The sequence below is a fragment of the Mesoplodon densirostris genome, chromosome 2 (genome assembly GCF_025265405.1).
Source record: "Mesoplodon densirostris isolate mMesDen1 chromosome 2, mMesDen1 primary haplotype, whole genome shotgun sequence".
Lineage (NCBI taxonomy): Eukaryota > Metazoa > Chordata > Mammalia > Artiodactyla > Ziphiidae > Mesoplodon > Mesoplodon densirostris.
Genome location: NC_082662.1, coordinates 6,419,062 through 6,440,804, shown reverse-complemented (window position 1 = coordinate 6,440,804; position 21,743 = coordinate 6,419,062). Strand labels below are relative to the sequence as shown.

Below are 21,743 nucleotides of genomic sequence, written 5' to 3'. Positions count from 1 at the left end.
CCCACCAGGCACAGGACTCTCTAGATGGTGCAGTGCCCAGGGCGTAACTGGGGGGGCGTCACAACAAAGCACTACTTGGAACAAGTCTTTTCCAGGAAGCCCTTGTTACTGCTGAATAAAAGGACCCTAAGACATGGTGCTTCCCTGTCTTTAGCCTTATTTCTGTTAACAGTGAAGATAATGGGGAATGCAGAACCTGAGGAAGCTGGGAAAGCAGCTGTTTCAGCCAGGTGGGCATGATGGCAGTTTTCTCTTAACAGTCTCTCTGCCTCCATTTCACAAAGACTGTCAAATAATATACTGTTTTGAGCAAGAGCATGGTGAAAAGAGAGCCCTGGAGAAAAAATATTGAGGGCTTAAAATGGTGCACCTGTACACACTTTTACTTTACAATGTAAGCACTACTCTTCAGCAGGAGGCGATATGAAAAATATTTCAGAATGGATGGCAGCCCATCAGCACCAACCTCGGCCAGCCTCCCGGCCCCTGTCCACCCTGTCTTCCACTCTGCTTTGCTGCTGCGGGCCCCTTACCCGGCAGGGACAGACACTTCCAAGGTCCCCAGCTATAGGCTAGTGACTGTTGTTTTATTTTCTCCCAATCCTTTTTTTTTTTTTAATATACAGAAAAATTCAGATCTTAAGTTTACATTTTCATAAATTTTGGCACATTTGTTTGACACTAAACAAGGCATGGGATATTTTCATCATCCCAGAAAGTTCCCTTCAGCTCCTGTTCTCTCTAAACTTCCCACCCAGAAACAACCACTCTTCTGATTTCTCCTACCATAAATTCCTTTTTGCTGTTCTAGAACTTCATATAAATGGAATCATACAGTATGTAGTTTTTTTTTGTGTCTGGCTTCTTTTACTCAACATTTAATTTTTGAGATTTTTCATGATGGGCTATGTATCAGTAGCTCTTTTCTATATGTTGTTGTGTAGTAATCTCATTGTAAATTATACAATACTTTGTTTACCCATTGCTTTGTTGATGGACATTTGGCTTGTATCTAGGCTAGTATGAATAAAGCTGTTATGAACAGCAACGAAAGCACAGTGAAGGAAATAATAATGATAAAAGCAGAAATTAATGAGGAAAAACATTAGATCTAATTAATCAAATGCTTTAAGAAATTCTAGTATTTTATTAAAAAATACATTATGGCCAACTGGGATTTATTCCAGGCATGCAAGGTAGGTTTACTATTCAAGACTCTGTTAACATCTAATACCATGGTAATAAGTCTAAGGAAGAAACCTGTCTCCAAAGTGATGATTATGATGCGGTTATTCTAAAGCTATTTAATGGGAACACCTGGAAGGCTTTTCCACTAAAGTCAGGAAGAAGGTGAGGATGTCCTCTATTTCCACTACTTTTCACATTTTCATTGTATTAGAGGTACAACTTAGAGGCTTAAGAAAGGGTAAAGAAAAAGTGAAACTCTGTGTATTTGCAGATAAAGTTAGCATATTGGGAAGACCTCAGAGAATCAGTGATTAAGCTCTGTCAAATGCTAAAAAATTTTGTTGAGTAGCAGGATATAAAAGTAACATACAAAGATCAATACCCTTTATATAATCAAACGGGAAGCAAATAGAGGACACAGTGCTAGATAAAATCCCGTTTATTACAGCTTCAGAGTCATTTATCATACGATAGCCTTCTCTTCCTACTGCTTTGGATTTTCCCTAAACCAGCTGTGTTGCCCTTCCCTGGGAACATTTTGGCAGTGTTTTTGATGGTCACAATGATGTGTGTGGGTGCTATGCAGTAGAGGCCAGGGATGCTGCTAAATACAGGATAGCTGCCAACAACAAAGGATTGCTGTCTAAAATGCCGTAGTGCTGAGACTGGGAAACCTTGTCTTAAACATAACTGATTTCTAATGCTTGTGTTTAGAATTGTGGGTTAGAGGAGTTTCTATATGTTTAATTAATTAATTATTCAAGTTTAAGGATAAACTTAAATTTGAGTAATAACCAAGAATGGTAAAAGAATCGCTTTCCTTTAGTAATGGACAATGATGCAATAATTTATTTTGCATAGCACGGAACAGTGTACAAAGTTTCATAGACTTCTCATTTGATCTTCTTAATATTTTTATGAGATAGGTATAATAGATGTACTTATCTCTGGTTAACTGATAAAGGGACTTACCTATTTCTTCTAGGCTTCAGGGATGAATCATTTCTGATAGATGGGTGATTAGTTGCAGAGCGAGTGCGTTGTTCATCTAAAAAGTTGTCTTACCTGCCTATCCTTTTCCAGAAGCTCATTTTAGTTCTGGTTAAATACTAGAGGGATAGGTCCTGGGCCTGGAGAGTTGATACCTAGTCCATTTTTTCGTTTAATTGTATCTTGTTACCTACAAATCAGTGCTTCCAACAGAACTTGCCACGATGATGGAAATGTTATATAAATCTGTGCTGTTGGAGATGGTAGCCACTAGCTACATGTGGCTATTTAAATATACATTAATTGAGATTAAATAAAATTTAAAATTCATTTCTCTTCACTTATACCAGCCATATTTTAAGTGCTCAAGAACCCTACATTATCTTCTAATCAGTAGTATCCAAAGGAACTTAAAGAAATCAGTAGTATTTTTGTTTAATTTTTAAAACAGAGATTGTCTCAGCTCATCTTATCTTCTGCCCAGTACTGAGGCTTTGGTCACAGATTACTTAAGCCCTGTGGGAAAGGAGGATTTTTAATTGCTTTTTAATTTGGTAGGAAGTGAATGAATGTCCATCCCCCTGTTGATATCCCTCAGTTTCTTTCACTAACACCTTGGCGACTAGCACATGTGTGTGTTGTTGATGTGCCAACTCATGGAGTCCTTCTGGGAATGGAATGCCTGCTCACGCAGTGGGAGGTCACATCTCTGGAAGCATCTTGCAGGTTCTGTTGATGTGCCTTCGATCCTCTAATTCCATCTACTCTAATCATAGCCTTTGGCTTCCAGTTGATGTTTAAGTTGCTTCCTGTAACTGCTGAGGGAGTTGAAATTCTGAAAACCTCCCTGCCTTCTTTGGAACCCTGAAATTTCTCTCAGTACTCCTGTATGTATGTAGGTGTGTGTAGTGGGGTGGTGGGTCCTACTGCATGGTATAATGTAAATGACATTTATATTTGGTGCGTGGAAATGCTGCTTAAGGAGTTGTGTAGTACTGTAGAGTTTTCAGCTATATTGTGGTTTAACTTTTGTTTAGTAGATGAACCTGGAAACCTTACTGCTCTAGTATTTCCATGGGAAAGCGTTTTCCAACTTAGTTAATGTTACCTGAAAATTTGGGAAGTGTGTGTTTGTATATTAGAACCCATCTATATATTTAAAATTAAAATTTCTCTAGGTTTTAATTTCCAAGACAGTTTATTTCTTCCACACTCAGGGAGAAGAAAAATATTTAACAGTTACACATTCTCCTTTTCGTAAGGTAGCAGGAAGAAAAGACCCATTTTGCTTTGATGATCTACAGAGACTTTAGATGGATTTTTTTTTTGTAAAGTAATGTAACTGTGGTTTAAACTTTTCCCCGTAATTTCTAGTTTAATATCCTTTCATCACAATCCTGCCCTCAATTTGTCTTTGTGGTTTAATTAATTTTATTCTAAGACTAAAAGGCTGAGATAAAAGCAGTTAAGTTGTAAAGTTGTAGGTTAAAGCAGTCATGAAACAAAAAAAGTATAATATTGGACATTTTCTTATTTTGGGGCGGGGAACTCCCATTTTTCTGAACATATAATTAAAGAGTTTGTGGCCATATACTACATGTTCTTAGAATACTGTGGATTTAGTTATATCTTCCCCCACCTCTGCTTTTCTAGTAGCAGTATGGTTTGCAAAGCTAACATTTTTTTGTTCGTTTATTTCCAGAGGGAAGTGTAACATCTCCCATTTTTCTGACATATTTGCTGCTAGAGAGTTTAAAGCCCGAGTGGATTCATTTTTCTACATATTAGGCTACAACCCTGAGACGAGGTAAGTGAGTCACTGGGTCCCACTCCGTGAGAACGTTGGCTTTTCTCACGTGTGAGTGTGTGTGTGTGCGTGCGCGCGTCTGTGTACACTTCTGGGCATATACTGATAAGATGAAAAAAAGACACAAAGTCCTGTAGTAAACCTCTTTGGGAGGAGTTGTACTTAATGTCTTTAGCAGCTTACTATTTGCTCTTTTTTTTGTTGTTGTTAGGAAAAGGAAAAGTAAGACAATTTGGGTTTGGAGAGGGCAAGATAAAGACAGGTGTTCAGTTGGTGTGTGTTTTGAACTTATTATGAATTGTACCCTCATGCCCATTCAGTCAAGCCTTCCATACCTTATTGAAAACACCTAGGACATTCTGGAGAGTTCATTGATTAGTAATTTGTTCACTTAATAAAACCCCAGGAACACTCACTGAAATATCTCTAGTAAGGCTGCTGGTATGAGATGGACACATCCAGTTCTCAACTCTCTTGGTAAGATCTATATCATAGGTAGAATTATTATTTTTTAAATGAAAAGCAATAGAGTCAAAATAATTTAACAGAAAGAATTCTTTGTTTATGTCTCTGATAGGCTGTAGTTTTAACTCAGCCCATGGAAGAACTTCTGTAAGAGTATATGTGTTCATATTTATCTTGTATCAATCATGTGACTGTTTTATTAAGGCTTTGAAAAAACAGAGAAGGTTATTAGGCGATCAAGTAGTCTGTGCTCAGGACAGTCAGGACATAATCTAAAACTATAAGGACTGAGAAAGAAAGAAAAGATGCTTGGCTCAAGGAAGTTAGTAGAAAGAAGTACATTAAGTATAATTGCCAGATGGGTACCGCTTGAGTGAAAACCTCTTCATGGAGGATGCTGAGAAATTAATTATATGTAAAATTTAGAATGTTGCTGTTCAGACCGTCAAACTAGGGTCAATAAAAGGCAACATATTCTTTATTGTGGTTGTAAGAGGCTGCATAAAGCTCTGTTGGGACATATATATGTGTCTCTCTCCATATATATACTAGACAACAACTATGCTCACCTTTTTTGCTTGCCTTTTTTTCTTTAAAAAACAGTGAATTTGAGCTTTTGATTTCATTTTCAAAAGTATGCCCTATTCCAATGGCAAAGAAGCTGATCAATGGTAATATTTCAAAAGCATCTTATATTGTAAAATCTTTATATTACATATGCATTTATTAACTGCCTGGTCATGTCTTCCTGTTGCCCAAGTGAAGTGTTGGACACCCAGAGTTGGATTTCTGTCTGGATACACAGTCGTCTGTTATTTCAGTGATGCCATATTTATTTAACTATTTGATAGATGGCTGTCATATTGCACCAGTTGGATTGTTTCAGGGAATTGACCAAATAGCTTTTGAGTTTTAAATGTTTAGCTCTTGGGCTCATAATCGCCAAGCAGATTTACTTTTCACTAGTTTTGGTTATACACCTGTTTTTGCTGAATGTTCATTTAAAGTGATATGTAACTTACCTGTGTAAGCTGGAGACTCACAAAGGTTCTTGTCTCATTTTTTATTATATGTTACTGGTAGTCATTCGGAGTGATACTTCCCATCAGTTTTGTTTTAAACTGTGGGTTAGGCATGCGATAGAGGAATATATTATTATTTATCTCACCTGAAAAAGCAACACAGAGACATGCCTGTAGCAGCGTGTTTACAGGATCTGCATCCTGAAGCACTTCTTTAGTGCTTTGACCTTAGTCCCATTTGTTCATTTCTGTGGCTCTGTTCCCCGTGTCCAGCTTGTGCTTGGCATAGTGGAAGTGCTTGGGGGTTGTTGGATGAATTGAAGTGAACAAATATTTGAATGTCTACTTATTAGTGATAAGTTTGTGGCAGGTCTCAAACTTCTCACAAAGTGAGCGTGAAAATTTGCAGTGATAAAGCTGGTGTGGCCCAAGCTCACTGGCTTCACCATGAGCACTACTTTCTACCTCTGAAGTTTGGGGTTTGGTGCACACTTCCCATAGCTGCCCAAATGATCAAAACTGTGTATGTGCTTTAACAGAGTACAGAAAACTGTTGGTGTTTTCTCCACCTGGCTTATGCACAGCCCAGTCCTTCGAGTGCTTGGGATGCCTGCCCTTGCAGAGCTTACCTCTGTTTCTGTCTTTGTTTCAGGTCTGTGAGGGATGGGGCAGTGTGATGAGCTGGGCTCCCTCATTTTGGATGAGTGGGACTAGCATGTAACTGTGGCTGTGTGGTGCTGTGTGCTGACTCTTGTGCCCTGAGTCACCTGGGGAGGAATGTCAGACCGTTCTCATAATCCCGTGAGATGGCACGTTGATCAGTAAGACCACTGGAAGTTAAAGAATGGTGATTCTGTGACTCCAGACTTTGATGACTGTCCCCCTCCCCTTAAATAACGTGTGAACTCTAAGTGAGCAATTAAAACTAAAGTTTAAGATGGAGTTATTTCTCATAGCAAATTTTCTGATAGTAGTTAAAAGTTGACTTATGTAATTTTCCATAATTTTTTTAGCATCTTAGCTGGGACTGAATGATTGGGGTTTTTTTTCCTCTCACATTTATCACAGATCCTTTTAAAACCCGAATATCTGGCTACCCCCCCCCACCTACTTGTTTATTATCTTTCTGAATATCGTGCCTTATCAGGGACCTGATTGTCTAGAACTTTTTGGTTTTGATGGTGTTACCTTGTGTGCTAGTGGGGAACAGACTTTATGAACTCTTTGGTCCATTGCCTTTAAAATTTGGAGAGGGTGGATTTCTTGTAGTCGGCATAGAATTACTTCGGTGTTATTAGGTATAAATTTATATTTCATTAGTTGTTTTTTTCTACTCAGAGTACTGATCATTACTATAAGTAAAGCATCCACAATAATACAGGTTCATAATCTCTTATTTTCAATTCTGAAATCTGAAAGCTCTGAGGATCAAAAAATTTTTATGCTAAGTTGGGTGCTGAAATTCATTTGACCCTGAGGTTAAACTTGACCTGAACTGATGTGAGACTTTTTATATTCTTTATTCAGTTCACTTTGTGTGGATTTGCACAGCTTTTACTACAAGGGTACCGATGTGATAGAATAGGGATTATTGCTTAGACACTGCTGTGGCATTACCTGGTATATTCCCTGTAGTACCTTCTAAATCCAAAAATTTCTGAATTCTGAAAATCTTCTGGTCCTAAGGATCTTAGCTTAGGGGTTGTGATGCTGTGTTCCTGCTACCCATGACATTTAAGGAACAAAACTTGGGCAAAAAATGTGGGGGCAGATGTTTCTAGCTTCAGGTAGAATTCAGGCCAGAGGGGCTGGCAGGTGAGAGAGGGCTTGAACCTTTGGTAATTGGGCTTTGCTTTTGGAATTTTTTTTGACGTTTCTGCACTCAGGGAGTGTTCACTGTTGCTCAATAAATAAGATTCACTCCAAATTTACTTATGCAGTCAGCATACTCTGAACATAATGTCATCATGTTCTCATTTTCTTTGAAGGGTATGATCCAAAATCTAGTGAGAAACTTTAAATAAAGTCAATAAATTTCAGCTCAGAGGTCTTAGTACATAAAGCCAGTAGTCCTTATACATGAACTTGACCAAAACACCAGCATCCTTGGTTGAACTAAAGTAGGTTGGTTCAAAACAATAAATAAATAAATAAAGTAGGTTGGTTCTAGCTTATAAAAAGAGCTGGGTATAGAGACCGGTTACATCCATCCTTTTATTCTCCTTGTTGCTTTTTTATTTGTCTTAGTACCTCATGGCCATTTAATCTGACTGCTTGATCCTTTTGTTAAGACCAACAGTGTGGAAAGATCTCCCCTTTTGGACCCAGACAGCCTGGGTTCTGATTCTGTGCTCCCACTTCATCTTTGTGTCCATGGGTAAAGGTTGTACTTCCTGGACTGTGTTTTCCTCTTTACTAAAAATGGGGAAAACAAAAACAGGGTAGCTTTTGTAAGCTGTCATGTTTTTTTGTTGCTTTTTGGGAATTGCAAAAATAATTATAAATTTTCTTTTGAAGAAGAGATTGAGAAGTATCTTTTTTTGTTTGTTTGTTTTTTCAACTCCGTAAAATGTTAAATCCAAAAGCAAAACACTAACTACTTCCCAAGATGTCTTGATTCTACCAGGTAGATCATTAACCATCTGGTTGATTTTGCTGACATGTGGAAGTCTGAGCACTGGGGATTCTTGCCTCTGCTTGGAATATTAATTATAAAATTCTTTGAATATATACAGTTGCTAAAAATGTGGAGTATATTTCTTCATTGACCATGATGAAACTGACACAACAATTAAAATAAATACGTGAGTAGTGTTGATGGGAAATAATACATTTCTACTGTCAGAATATTTTACTGAAAATTTGAGAACCAAAATTGAAAAAAATATTGTATTGAGAAAGAGGTTTGGGCCTCTTATAGCAAACAAGCCTGTCCTCTTTGTAGCGTGGAGGGTTTATTGAGTTTTTGGTTGTCCTTTCCCTCATCTTCCCATCCCTCCACCTCCGCAGGTTCGACCTATTAGCCAGTGCCTTTTTTATTGTGCTTTGACCTTTTCTGAGTCTATACCTTTCATTTCTTAGAAAAGTTCTCCTTACCTTTCTGCCTCAGGCCAGTGAGTTAGGAGGGGAAGGAGGTAATAGTGAATGGAGTCCCAGTAAGAACAAGTTTGCAGAGTGGCTATTTGAGAGGAGGTGCCTTTATTTTTAAATTATTAAAAGTGAATTTTACCAGGAACTAGTCCCTTTGTTTCCCCTTGCTAAATAAGAGTTCCTTGGGTCCCTAATGGGCGCAGTGGTTAAGAATCCGCCTGCCAAGGCAGGGGGACACGGGCTCGAGCCCTGGTCCGGGAAGATCCCACATGCTGCGGAGCAGCTAAGCCCGTGGGCCACAACTACTGAGCCCGCGAGCCACAACTACTGAAGCCTGCGTGCCTAGAGCCCGTGCTCCACAACAAGAGAAGCCACTGCAATGAGAAGCCTGCACACTGCAATGAAGAGTAATTCCCAATGAAGAGTAACTACTGAAGCCTGCATGCAGCAACGACCCAGAGTGGCCAAAAAAATAAAATAAAATGTAGTATTTTGTGTATAGGTGGTCACGGAGCAATCCCGTGCTCTAATACTAGTTTTATATAAGCGTCAGTGGTCTCATCAGAGGCTTGGTCTGCAGCATGAAAAATCTGATTATATTCTTGGTTCTTTGCTTCTTGAGCATGAGCCTTCTCTTGTTTAATCAGGTGGAAAACAAGTTGAGGGCTCAGATCTGATCTTCTATCTTACCTAGCAGAGAATGTCCCTGATCACCTGCATTCACCTGTGCCCTCTCCGCTTTTCTTCTTCCAGGAAGCAGGTTTTTTTTTTGTTTGTTTTGTTTTTTTAATTTATTTTTTTATTTATTTTTTTTGCGGTATGCGGGCCTCTCACTGTTGTGGCCTCCCCCGTTGCGGAGCACAGGCTCCGGACGCGCAGGCTCCGGACGCGCAGTCTCAGCGGCCATGGCTCACGGGCCCAGCCGCTCCGCGGCATATGGGATCCTCCCAGACCGGGGCACGAACCCGTATCCCCTGCATCGGCAGGCGGACTCTCAACCACTTGCGCCACCAGGGAGGCCCAGGTTTTTTTTTTTAAAGCAATATTCAGGCTTAAGTATTATTATCCTTATATTTAGAAGTAAAGGTAAACTGAGGCACTTGCAAGAATTTATATATATAATCTCCCCCATGACAGTGACAATAATGTTACTAATAATAGCTGTAGTTAGTGAGCACTGTGCACCTGGCACTGTGCTGTTTTACTTGTATGATTCATCTTTTTTTACTTTGTTTTGAAACAGTCTTGACCATACAGAACAGTTGCAAGTACACTGGAAGATCTTTGCTTAACTGAACCATTTGAAAATAAGTTGTCACCATGAGGCTATATCACACTCTAATACTTTGTGTGTTTCCTGTGAACAAGGGCATTTTTCTTGCATAACCACAATATAGCCTTCAAAATCAGGAAATTACCAAGTAAATATTATTGTCCTGGAATTCTCAGACCCCACTTTTATAACAAAAGGCTATAGCAAAAGGAATCCAGTTCAGCGTTATGTATTTGGTTGTCATATGTGTGTTGAGTCTCCTTCAATCTGAAGAAGTTTCTCAGTCTTTCCTTCACTTCATGACATTGGTACTTCAGAATATTATATAGGCTAATTATTTTGTAGACTGTCCCTCAGTTTGCATTTATGATGTTTCCTTATCATTGCATTTATATCGTATATCTTTGACAGGTACAGTACAAAAGTCTTGTGTTCTTTTTCCTACATCTGTTAGGTGCTACACAATTCTAGTTTGTCCTACTGCTCGTAATGTTAACTGTGATACATGGAATAGGGTGGCATCTGCCAGGCTTTGCAATTGTACAATTTCTCTTTTTCCTTTTATAATTTTTTTTTAAAAAATTGGGTTATAGTTGCTTTACAATGCTGTGTTAGTCTCTGCTGTACAACAGAGTGAATAAGCTATATATATACATGTAGGTATATATACCCCATCTGGGTCACCACAGAGCACCGAGCTAAGCTCCCCGTGCTATACGGCAGGTTCCCACCAGCTGTCCGTTTTACACCTGGTCGTGCACACACGCCTCTCCCAGTCTCCCAGTTCATCGTCCCACCCCCACCCATGTCCACACGTCCCTTAATGACCATTCTGTAGGCGGTTGCTTTGAGACCCTGTAGATGCCTTCTTCCTCATCAAATTTCGAATTATTCATGTATCTATGGCAGGGTGGACTAATGGCTGCCTGTTTTATCCAGTTGTTTATAATCTGTTACTACCATTTTGAGGTCAGATGGTGCCAAATTTTGGAGAATGATTCTTAGGAACCCAGATCTGGTGCTCAGTGTGCTCATTACTTTGTATCACTGTTCTCAGGCCTTCTGCAGGAACAGAGCTTGGGGGCTGAAGGGAAGGGAGGTAGTGCACACTTTTACATCTACTTCCATATCTGTGTGTATGTGTATCCATGAGTTCATACCAAATTTTCCAACTCTAATCCAATAATACAAGGTTCCTGCAAGTTTTTTTCCCTTTTCCCTTATTTGTAATTCTCACCTTTAACAGTAGAAAACCTCATGACATTGTCCTTAATATCTTTACTTCCAATTTCCTACCTCAGACTCTGCTCTCTCCCACACATGGATGGGTTTTGACATCTTAAGCTGTATTTTTAGTAGGTTTATCTGTTGATATTCCTTAGTGCCACCTCAAGGAATCAAATTTGTAACATCATCTGTTCAAGACCTATGCGATAACAACTACTACCACCAGGAAGTGAATGCTCACTCTGTCCTAGATTGTTTAATTTTTTAATTCCCATAAAAGCTCATTGAAGTTGGTATTGTCTTTATTTTATAAATGAGGAAAAGGAAAATCGATATTATATTAAATAGCTGCCTAAGGTTAGTAAACAGGAAATCCCAACCCTGTTTGACTCGAAACCTTGTGCTCTTAACTTCTATGATTTCATCGTACATTGGTTCATATACAACATATTTTCTTCTGGCTGTGTTAGAAAATAACTTTTAGTCTTTCTAATGAAGAAAAAAACACGTGCTTACCAGAAAATAACTTGACAAATTCAAAAATTAAAGAAGCAAACTGTTATAATATTCTATAACCTATATTTGTGTTTTTCCTTGAATATACATCTTTGTGCACCTGTATAGGTATATGTGTATGTTTTAAGGTTATAATTAAAATATTGTTTATACATAATGTACAAATCATCACGCATTCCTCTCTTCGTTCATCTTCTTCTGTTTTGAACCTAGTACCATGTCATTGAACGTTTTGCAGACATTGGTAATGAGCACCCTGTATACACCATCATATGGATGTCCCATAATTTACCTGTTCTCATACTATTGAACATCTATGGGTTTTCCATTATTTAAATAACCTGGTCAAATAACACTGTGGCCATCTTTTTTCAACATAGATATTTATACTTCAGCTGCAAAGTGACAATCTAGATCTCCCTTATTTCAGTTAATTTGGATTTGAGACATTTCAAAATTCACTTCTGTTTTAGTGAAGTCAACTTTTCTACTCATCACAGCTCATTGTCTTTGTATAGCTTTTGGGGGCGAGAAGCTAGAGCTGGATACGAACATTTTCTTGTTCACTTTTCCTCTGTCATCACATTTGCACTCTCAGAACATTTACCTGTGATGGCAAGTCTTGGAGACAGTTGAGATGAGAGTACGTGTATATTTGGAAACACAGCTGACTGAAGATGAAAGAACTTTAGTAAAATAGGACCCAAAGTGAGATTTGATCATTCCAAAAACCGTTTGCCAGTAAACATACACAAATACTGAATAAAACACAACAGATCTTTTAAATGCAGAGCTGAGCTTGCAAGAATTAAGACAAACTGAAAAGTTCAGCAGCCTGCGGTGAGAGGGGTCGGGCCATTTGCTCGTCTTCTTCACACGGCGTCTTTGGTTTTAACATGCACCAGGTACAGGAGTTGGGGTCCTGATCTCAAGGGCTTCGGGAGCTGGAGCTGAGAGCCTGTATAAAGCTAGGATCCTCGAAGGCCTGTTCTTTTGGTGGAAGGGTGAACTAGGTAACATATCTGGAACTAGAAGAAAATGACAGGGAAACCTGTCTGGGTTTGGTACTCCAGACCAAAAAAGGAAGAGGAGGAATAGAAGGAGAACCCCCCTTATAACTCATAACTTTGGGCCTTGCCCCCAAGACAATTGGGGCTTGAATTTGCACTCTTGAAAAATACGAGAGGGACTTCCCTGGTGGCGCAGTGGTTAAGAATCCGCCTGCCAATGCAGGGGACACGGGTTCGAGCCCTGGTCCGGGAAGATCCCACATGCCGCGGAGCAGCCAAGCTCCTGCGCCACAACTACTGAGCCTGCGCTCTAGAGCCTGCGAGCCACAAGTACTGAGCCTGCGTGCCACAACTACCGAAGCCCATGTGCCTAGAGCCCGTGCTCCACAACAGGAGAAGCCACCGCAGTGAGAAGCCCGAGCACCGCAATGAAGAGTAGCCCCCGCTCACCGCAATTAGAGAAAGCCCGCGCGCAGCAGCGAAGACCCGATGCTGTCAAAAACAAGCAAACAAACAAATAAATAAATTCATTACATATAAAAAAAGAAAAATACAAGAACTCCAGGATGAGAAGATAATATAAAAAGTGGTCTCGTGCCAGTGAGCTGCCCTGGACACCTGACAGAAACATGTACAATTTTGGAGGAAGGACACACCCTCATTCAAGAACCTGTAGGGTATATACAGATAAAATATCTTTGAATGCGGAGCTCACTGTCAAAAATTACAAAATGTTGGAGGAAACTGTGTGTCTTCAACTTGAATCAGATAAAATAAATGGTAAGATACACATTTAAGAACTTCAGTGCTAGAACTATCAGAAAGAGACGATATAATAGGCTTGAACAAAACAGAACTTTCATTTCTCTCTCATATAAGCAAAGTTTCAAAGGAAGCAATCCTAGGCTGGTATTGGGCTCTGCAGATACCAGGGGCCACCTCTGTACCCTTAACTTCAGCCGTGACCTTGTGCTCAAGGAGGTGATGGAATGGTAGCCATAACATCCAGATTGAAGGCTGGAAGAAAGGAAGTGGGTAAAAAAAGCATGCCTTCTCCCTTTAAAGGCAGTTTTCATAATTTGTACAGGACATTTCCTTTTGTTCTCATTAGAACAAAAAGGAAAAAACTAGACTCACGCTTTACAGGTGAATTCTACCACCGTTCTAGAAAACAGAGAAAGAAGGTATAGGTTCCCCAAGTTATCTTATGAGGCAAGTAAAACCTTTATTCCAAAACCAGATTGAAAAGTAAGATTTATAGGTCAGTTTTACTTATGAACATGCATGTGAAATGTTTAAGTAAAATATTGGGAAATGAAATCTGACAAGGCATTAAAAATATACTTGTTCAAGTTGGGTTTATAGAATACATGAATGGTTTAATAGCAATTTATCTGTTAACATTTTACCATTTTTTAACATATTGAAGAAGAAAGTATATACAGTCATTTTGATGTAGAAAAAGCACTTGATAAAATTCAACACCCATTCAGTACTTACAGGGTGGGGGGTTCTTAGCAAGTTAACTGTAGAGTGCAGCTTCCTTATTCTGACGAATACTTACTGAAAACCTGCAGCAAACACCGTACTTAAAGGCAGAGTGTTGGAAATACCCTCTGTAAAATCAGAGATAATAGAAAGATTCCCATGACCATTAAGACATGAAAATATATGAGGATCAGGAATGAAGAAATGAACCTTTATTAAAGATGGTGCAATAATTTTTACCATAGAAAATCTGAGAAAATATGTGAACAAATGGTTAGAACTGGTAAGATAAATCAGCATGCTTGCTGGATGTAAGATAAATATAAAGCTCAGTTCCATTTGCACACACCAGGGACAATTTCAAAGTAAAATTTAAACAAGCTGTTTCTGAAATCTTTTCTCTTGAAGGGAAGTTAATACTAATTAAAAGTCAAATAGAATATCTTTTTTCCAGTGAGTGTTTTTCTCTAGAGTTTCCTGAATGTTAACATTTCATTGCTAATTTTGTTTTATAACTTCTTTTTTTTTAAATTATTTATTTTATTTATTTATTTTTGGCTGCGTTGGGTCTTCATTGCTGCACGCGGGCTTTCTCTAGTTGTGGTGAGCGGGGGCTACTCTTCATTGCGGTGCGCGGGCTTTTTATTGCAGTGGCTTCTCTTGTTGCAGAGCATGGGCTCTAGGCACGCATGCTTCAGTAGTTGTGGCTCGGGGGCTCTAGAGTGCAGGCTCAGTAGTTGTGGTGCATGGGCTTAGTTGCTCCGTGGCACGTGGGATCTTCCCGGACCAGGACTCGAACCTGTGTCCCCTGCATTGGCAGACGGATTCTTAACCACTGCGCCACCAGGGAAGCCCCGTTATAACTTCTTGTTAGTAAATAAAACGTTTTTCTATTTCTGGAGTGTAGAAAACACTTCAAAATTAAATCCAGGAAATTCCCGTGTTGCAGCTCTTACTTTACCTTTGATAAACATAAATTTTCTGCTCACTAAACATTAAGTATTATAATGACAGAGTGATTATTCAGTTGGTTTTTATATAATAAACCTTTATAATTTTAGAAAGGATCTATTAGTATAATATATGCATTTCACCTGCCCAGCTCCCCTTTAATGTATTTAGAAGTTTTAATCCTTCACTTGTTGTTCACTAAGGATTAACTGGAGGAGAGAGGGAGGTCTAGGGTCCAGAGGCAAATGTAGATGTGCCAGGATCACCGCACTCCTGGGGAGACCGAGCAGTAGGCCTCAGAAGGAAGCACTAGGGCCACCCACGTGCAAGTTGCGTGCATATCCCTGCCGGCAGCCAGATGGCAAGTTAGGGCAACATAGTGGCAGGAATGAGCTCCAGGCAGGTTGTTCAGTAAGGAAGCATCTAGTGTTCAAGACAACCAGTGGAAAAAATATGTCCTGGTCTTGGAGGCCTGTAAGTACTGAGTAAAGTTCCAAGGTGTCCTCAGCTCAAGACAAGGATTGGTCAGGGGAAACAGAGCCCGTTTCTAGAATTGAAATGTATGGTTAAAAGTGGCACACTGGGGCTTCCCCGGTGGTGCAGTGGTTGAGGGTCCGCCTGCCGATGCAGGGAACACGGGTTCGTGCCCCGGTCTGGGAAGATCCCACATGCCGCGGAGCGGCTGGGCCCGTGAGCCATGGCCGCTGGGCCTGAGCCTGTGCTCCGCAACGGGAGAGGCCACAACAGTGAGAGGCCCATGTACTGCGAAAAAAAAAAGTGGCACACTGGCTCACTTAATTTTCAGGTTTTAGGGCTCCTTGATTTTCTCTGATGAGGAGGAGAGCTGATCCCATATTCTGAGGTTGGACTGAATTTAGAGCTAGCTGGGTCTGAAGTGGATTCAGTTTGGGGATTAGAGCACTATGGAAGCAGGTGGGCAGGCAGGTCACTCATTGCCACTGGTGTGTCTGGTCTCCAGATTCCATGAAGATTGATGATTGAAGGCTAGTATAAATATTTTTTGTTTTATATATTGAAAAATTTTTAGTTTGGAATTTCTTGTACATAACTTAAGAAAGAGTTATAAGGTTAGTACATAGAACTCTCGTGTATCTTTCATCCATTTCACCAGTTGTTAACATTTTGACATATTTGCTTTATTATTTTATTTGCATTGATCTTAGTTTATGTAGTATTATTTAATTATTTTTTAAACCTTATTAAAGATTTGCTTTATTATCTCTGTTTTTGCCCATTATTTTCTGTGTTTGCCATCTTTGCTTAATTATCCTCTCTATAGTATTTTCCTTTCCTGGACAATTTAGGAATGAATTGCAGATATCAAGCTTCTTTTCTCCTAAATATTTAAATGTCTAAGAACAAGGACATTCTCTTGCATAACCATAGTATGGTTATCAAAATCAGGAGTGTTAACATCGATATAATACCGTATAGTCTAATACAGTCCACACTCACATTTTGCCAGTTTTTCTAATACTGACCTTCATAGTAATTCCCCGCTTATGATCATGCATTGGTGTTTAGTTGTTGTATCGCTTTAATATCCTTTGCCTCTCTTTGTTTTCATAATATGTTTCCTAACCTTTTTTTGTTTTTTTTCCCCATGATATTGACATTTTTGAAGAGTATATTTTCAAATATAATTCAGTTTGGTTTGATGTTTCCTCATGATTAGATTTAGCTTATGTAATTCTTTTATGTATAAATTATGTGTAAGTGATATTATGCTCTTCTTGGTGCATCAGATTTTTTTTTTGAAGTACAAAACAAGAGAGTTGGGGGGTTCCAGTAAAGGTGATTTTGATAACCTCCTTGACCCTAAAGAGCTTAACTTAACATCTCTTAAGAGAGTTGCGGCACCGCAGAGAAGGGTGCGGTGAGCCGAGGTGCAGCAGGAGGACAGCAGAGTTGTCTGAAGTGTCCAAGCTGCTCCTAGGAAAGAGGCGTCTCCAGGGAGGGGCTGGCTGGAGCTGTGCTCGAGGGGATGCGTTCTCCACGCGGAAGAGAAGAGGTCTTGGGAGGGAGCTCCGGGGTGTGCTGCCGCTGAGGGGCCACGGGAGAAGGGGTGTCTGTCCAAGTGGTGTGTAAGGGACGGCTGTGAGGAGACAGTGTCAGCAAAGACAAGGAAGAGCGTGTTGCAGGAGGCCGGGGTCACAACTGGGATCCAGTATCACAGAGAACAGGCCATAGGCTGTTGGTAACTTGCCCTTAGTGTCACTCAGGGCATTTTGTGGGACTGAGATTATAGTCCCCATTTGTTGACTTGCTATCCCAATAACCGGTTTTATGCTGTGCTCCATGGAACAGTTACTGTGGTTTTTCAGAGTAAAGATGAATTTATTAAATTATTATTTTATGCTGAGTTCTCCAAGTAAGCTATTTACATGTGAAAGGGCTTGGTGGTTTGGTTTTGTTTTGTTTTTTTAAACCAGAACATTTATTGCGTGACTAATTGTTGAAATCCTTAAGAGGAGCTGGGTGTTGCAACAGCTGCCCTCTTGGGTTTAGGTGTTGTTCCTTCACGGAATCCATGCCTGAGTCTGCGGTATACAGTTTTTAGGTGCCTCATTCGACCAGTCCCGGTGGTATTTTGTCTTCCAGCTTTAGCACTCCCGTTACACTTTCTCTTTCGCGTGGCAGGGGAGCCACATTTGCCACAGGTGGACTTCTGAAGGTGGTAGGCCTTAGAGCCACAGCGGCGGCACACGTGTGCATCTCATTCCAACACTTTCCAAACGATGATGCTCCCTTCGTCATCTCGCTTCTGGTGGTTTTTTTTTTTAATGCACTTTTGAAGGAAACAGTTTGGTGGTCATATTCATGCTATTTGCTGCTAGGTTCTAGTTCAGTTGCTCTTGTTTTTAGAAAGTCTTTTTCTCTGGGCTGTTTCTGGTCACACACTTCTGGGGACATGTTGTCTTACGTACCAGCCGGGAAGATGATATTCCAACCTGTGGATGCTTGCTTTATGTGCTGGGTCAAAGGTGAAACTTGTTTAAGTGTATTTGGCATTTCTTGTGTAAATTACATTTTTTAGCATGATAAGAGTTTTTTATTTAATCATAGTCTCAATTTAGTTGATCTGAAAGCATAACCGGGTTCCAAGGAAGTGGAATGGGTCCTGCATTTACTTTAGGAATCTTGAGGACGCTGAGTATCCTTTTAAGCAGGTTTTAATTTCTTCTCATTCCGTTACATTTGTGGGAAACAGAATTGGCACTGTTCTTTCCTACCCTCTCTTGTCCTTTGTAAATTGGGGGAGTCTCATGGTCTTTCTTTTCTTTTTAAATTATAACTATACAGAATCATTTCTTGGTTTGCAAATGGAAACTAAGCCCACATACACATCCAGAACTAGGATTTCTTATATGGCTGACAGACCAGCTTGCCTTTTGTTGGAGGTGGAGGTTGGGGGAGAGAGCATAAAACGTGTTTTTAGGGATTTTAACAGAAAATCTGTTGGCTGGTGCTTGGGCAGTATGAACAGTTTGTAGTGCTTAGTATGACTAGGATGGTGTGGTCTTGCTAATGTGGCTTTAGAAATTGCTTCCGATTAAATTTTTAAATGAATTTAGCTTCATGGACAGTGTTACAGAGAATTGCCTAGAGTTCTGAATCAAGAGGCCTAAACTGAGATTTTTTTTTAGGTGCTTGGGTATTTGTTGGCAGGGTGCTTGTTCTTTGGCCTCTTGATTTGAACTTTCATGCCCTTTTTATTGTTAGGAGTACATTCCTTATGCTATACACCTCTGATTGGGTTCGTATCTCTCTAGGAGATGTTTTTATTTATTATTTAAGCGATTTTAGAACTTCTTATCTAAGGGAGATTAAGCTCTTTGCATAAAATCCAGTATTCTTTAGATACTCTGCTTGCTATACCATCCACACTGTGTTTGTGGCTGCAGTGATACCCAGTACTCCATAACTTTGCCAGGATTGTTCATGTGACCTTTTTCTGAATGTTTAAAGTTTTCAAAAAGAAATTTGCGGGGTTGCTTCCCTTAGGTAGCTACTGCTATGTTTTTAAATAGACTGCAGTATTTCTGTTCGCCAGTCCTGTGTATAGTCATTCATATCTGTGTTTTTTCATTCTGTTCCTTCTTGATGATCTCTCTGTTTAAAACCATAATTTATTTATTTATTTTTTAAAAAGACAAAACAGAACTTGCTGTTGTCTTGACAGAGCAGGGCATTTGTCTGCAGCCTCTCGGTGGCTCGGCCTGCGAGTTCCCTGGTGTTGGCCGTCTGGGATCCCCTTTCTGCAGCCCCACTTCCCTGCACACTAGCTTGGTATGCGGGGAGAAGCTGCCTCGTCTGTTGGCTGGGCTTTATTTACGGAAACAGCAGGGTTGAGATTGATTGCGTTGAGAGACAGTGTATGGATGAGGGAGGGTCACAGCACATGCTCAGTCCTGTCAGTGTGAGGGGGAGTTTCTGCGTCCTGCGTGAAGGCTTAGGTCACAGCACAAGCTCAGTGCGAGCTCTGCGAGGTCTCTCAGACCGCATGTGCCTCCATTTTGAGTTGCTAGAGTAGAAAGGGCAGAGTTTGCACAGAAAGCGGAGGCGCAGGTCGCAGCTACACTCACCAGGGCCTCTGTTAGGCATGGACCATGCATTCAGCCCCTGCAGGTAGGCTGTCTTCCTCCGGCCTCACTGAAAGAGTGTGATGGTTTTGCTGCGCTCTCTCACTTCTGAGGATGTTCATGAATCATTTCATCATTCATAGTGCATGTTCCTGCGAGCCTTGAATCCAGCCCTGGCTGGCCGTGTAGGTGGTGGTGCAAAGCGGGAGATCAGAGCTGAGAATGGAACGGGGTCTCCTCAGAGATGCATTAAGCAAACGCAGAGCGTCGTGGTCCCTCTGGTCCCTGTCCTCTTCCCCTTTCCCTCACCTCTTCCTCTCCGGGTGCAGCTTCAACCCGAGTCTTTCTGGGTGCCGGGTGCCGAGGCTGTTTGCCTTCAGACACCTGCAGAGCAAACCTGTAGGCTGCCGGGCTGCGTGGGGCTGGTCGGGCCGCCTGGGCCCCCGAGCGGCTCTGTTTGGACGATTTAGGAAGGGTGGTAGTTGGGCAGCTATTGGTTGCTTTGAAGGTGGGTGGAACTTGTTTTGATTGAGAGCCTGTTTGCCAGAGCAAATTATAATTCTTGTGATCTTTTTCTGAAGCCTGAAATAGTTTTGACCTATGCAGGGAACAGTTATGGATTCTGGTTGCAACAATATCACCTTAAAATGGATTTTTTAAGAAATGAAAGGTTATGTCACATCATTTTCTATTGCTTCCAAGTCCATCCTATCTTTTGGAGCTTATGGAAAATTTCTTGGCAATTAAAAAAGAAAAATTGTTTGCCGTGACATTTGTGTTAGAAGTTGAGGTTTCAGGGTTTTTTGTTCGTTCTGTTTGTTTTAGCAAAAGGTGCCATTTGTTGTGTATGTGTATTTTGTTGTGTGACTTGCGAGTTCTGTAGGAGAGGAGTGACAGGAGGAGTTGATGCCTGAGAAGGTGGAGGTGTCTACAAGACCAGGTTTTGTGCCCACTGCTTGATGGGACCGGACACCAGTCTTTTCTGTGAGGGGCAGTTATGCTTTTTGCATGTCCTGTTTGCAGACTGGGCTCAGACAGATGGCTCTCAACATAGCTGACTTAGGGAGCCAATCATAATATGCAGATTCAGGACAAGTTGAATTCTTCCCCAAGTAGATATTAAGTGAAGTTTTTGAATTATATTAATTGTCGCTTTTTGTTTCCTCTCCCCTTTTTTCTTCTGATAGAAGTTGGAAAAATTTTTGAAGTGACACTTGTTTTGTGTCTCTGTGAGGATGAAAGGAAGCATACAATATAGAAGAATGTGCAAGTGAGAAGCTCTCAGAGGATAGGGAAGAAATTGACTGTACACTGATGATAGAGGGAGAAATTCTTCATGTGAGCCCTTCTTTGTATATGAATACGGAGCTGGGCATGGTTAACTCCTGTCCGAGGAGGCCCCTGATTTTGACGGAAAGTTTAGCAAGGCTAATGATGAATTATAGCCACCGAAAATGTTACTGAAGTATAATCTGGCTTCTGGCAGGTTCAATTTGGGGATTGTGATTAAGGAGGTGAATTATACAGGGATAATTTAGGTTTATTGCACTTATTACCTACGATTTTTTTTTTTTTTTTTTTTTTTTCTTTTTGCGGTATGCGGGCCTCTCACTGTTGTGGCCTCTCCCGTTGCGGAGCACAGGCTCCGGATGCGCAGGCTCAGCGGCCATGGCTCACGGGCCCAGCCGCTCCGCGGCATATGGGATCCTCCCAGACCGGGGCACGAACCCGTATCCCCTGCATCGGCAGGCGGACTCTCAACCACTGCGCCACCAGGGAGGCCCTACCTACGATTTTTAATTCTCTTTTCCATTTCTGTGAGGGCTGTCCTCCCCTTTTGATCACATTTATTTGAACATTGCCTTTGGGAGTTTGGGGCGGATAACCACTTTTACTTTTCCCCATGCCACGGAGCATTGCTGCTGGAACTTGCCATCTTTCACTTCACTTAGAAGCACCTTTACTCTTCCTTCCGTCTCCTCTCCTGTGAGTGTGAAGTCACCCTTTCTCTAGCCTGGAGGAGCTGGACACCGCAGCCCTTGATGGGAGCCCTGCAGGACTCAAGTTTCTGCCTCGTTTCAGAAGCCCACCGTTTGAGTCGGGAATACTTGT

At 40.7% G+C, this 21,743-nt stretch overlaps 1 protein-coding gene and 1 pseudogene across 5 annotated transcripts in view; one reads left to right on the top strand and one right to left on the bottom strand.

Annotated features, from left to right (window-relative positions):
* The window catches only part of RERE (arginine-glutamic acid dipeptide repeats), a 429,369-nt gene that overhangs the window by 262,923 nt on the left and 144,703 nt on the right, over positions 1-21,743 (top strand). For 4 of the 5 annotated variants that reach the window (XM_060088920.1, XM_060088919.1, XM_060088918.1 and 1 more), the window contains one exon: positions 3,881-3,985. In XM_060088920.1, the coding sequence (XP_059944903.1) occupies positions 3,881-3,985 (105 nt within the window). Of the gene's footprint in view, positions 1-3,880; positions 3,986-19,658; positions 19,678-21,743 lie in introns of those variants that run through there. The other variant, XM_060088921.1, reaches the window with a different exon arrangement.
* On the bottom strand, positions 17,513-17,805 carry LOC132477306 (large ribosomal subunit protein eL37-like; annotated as a pseudogene).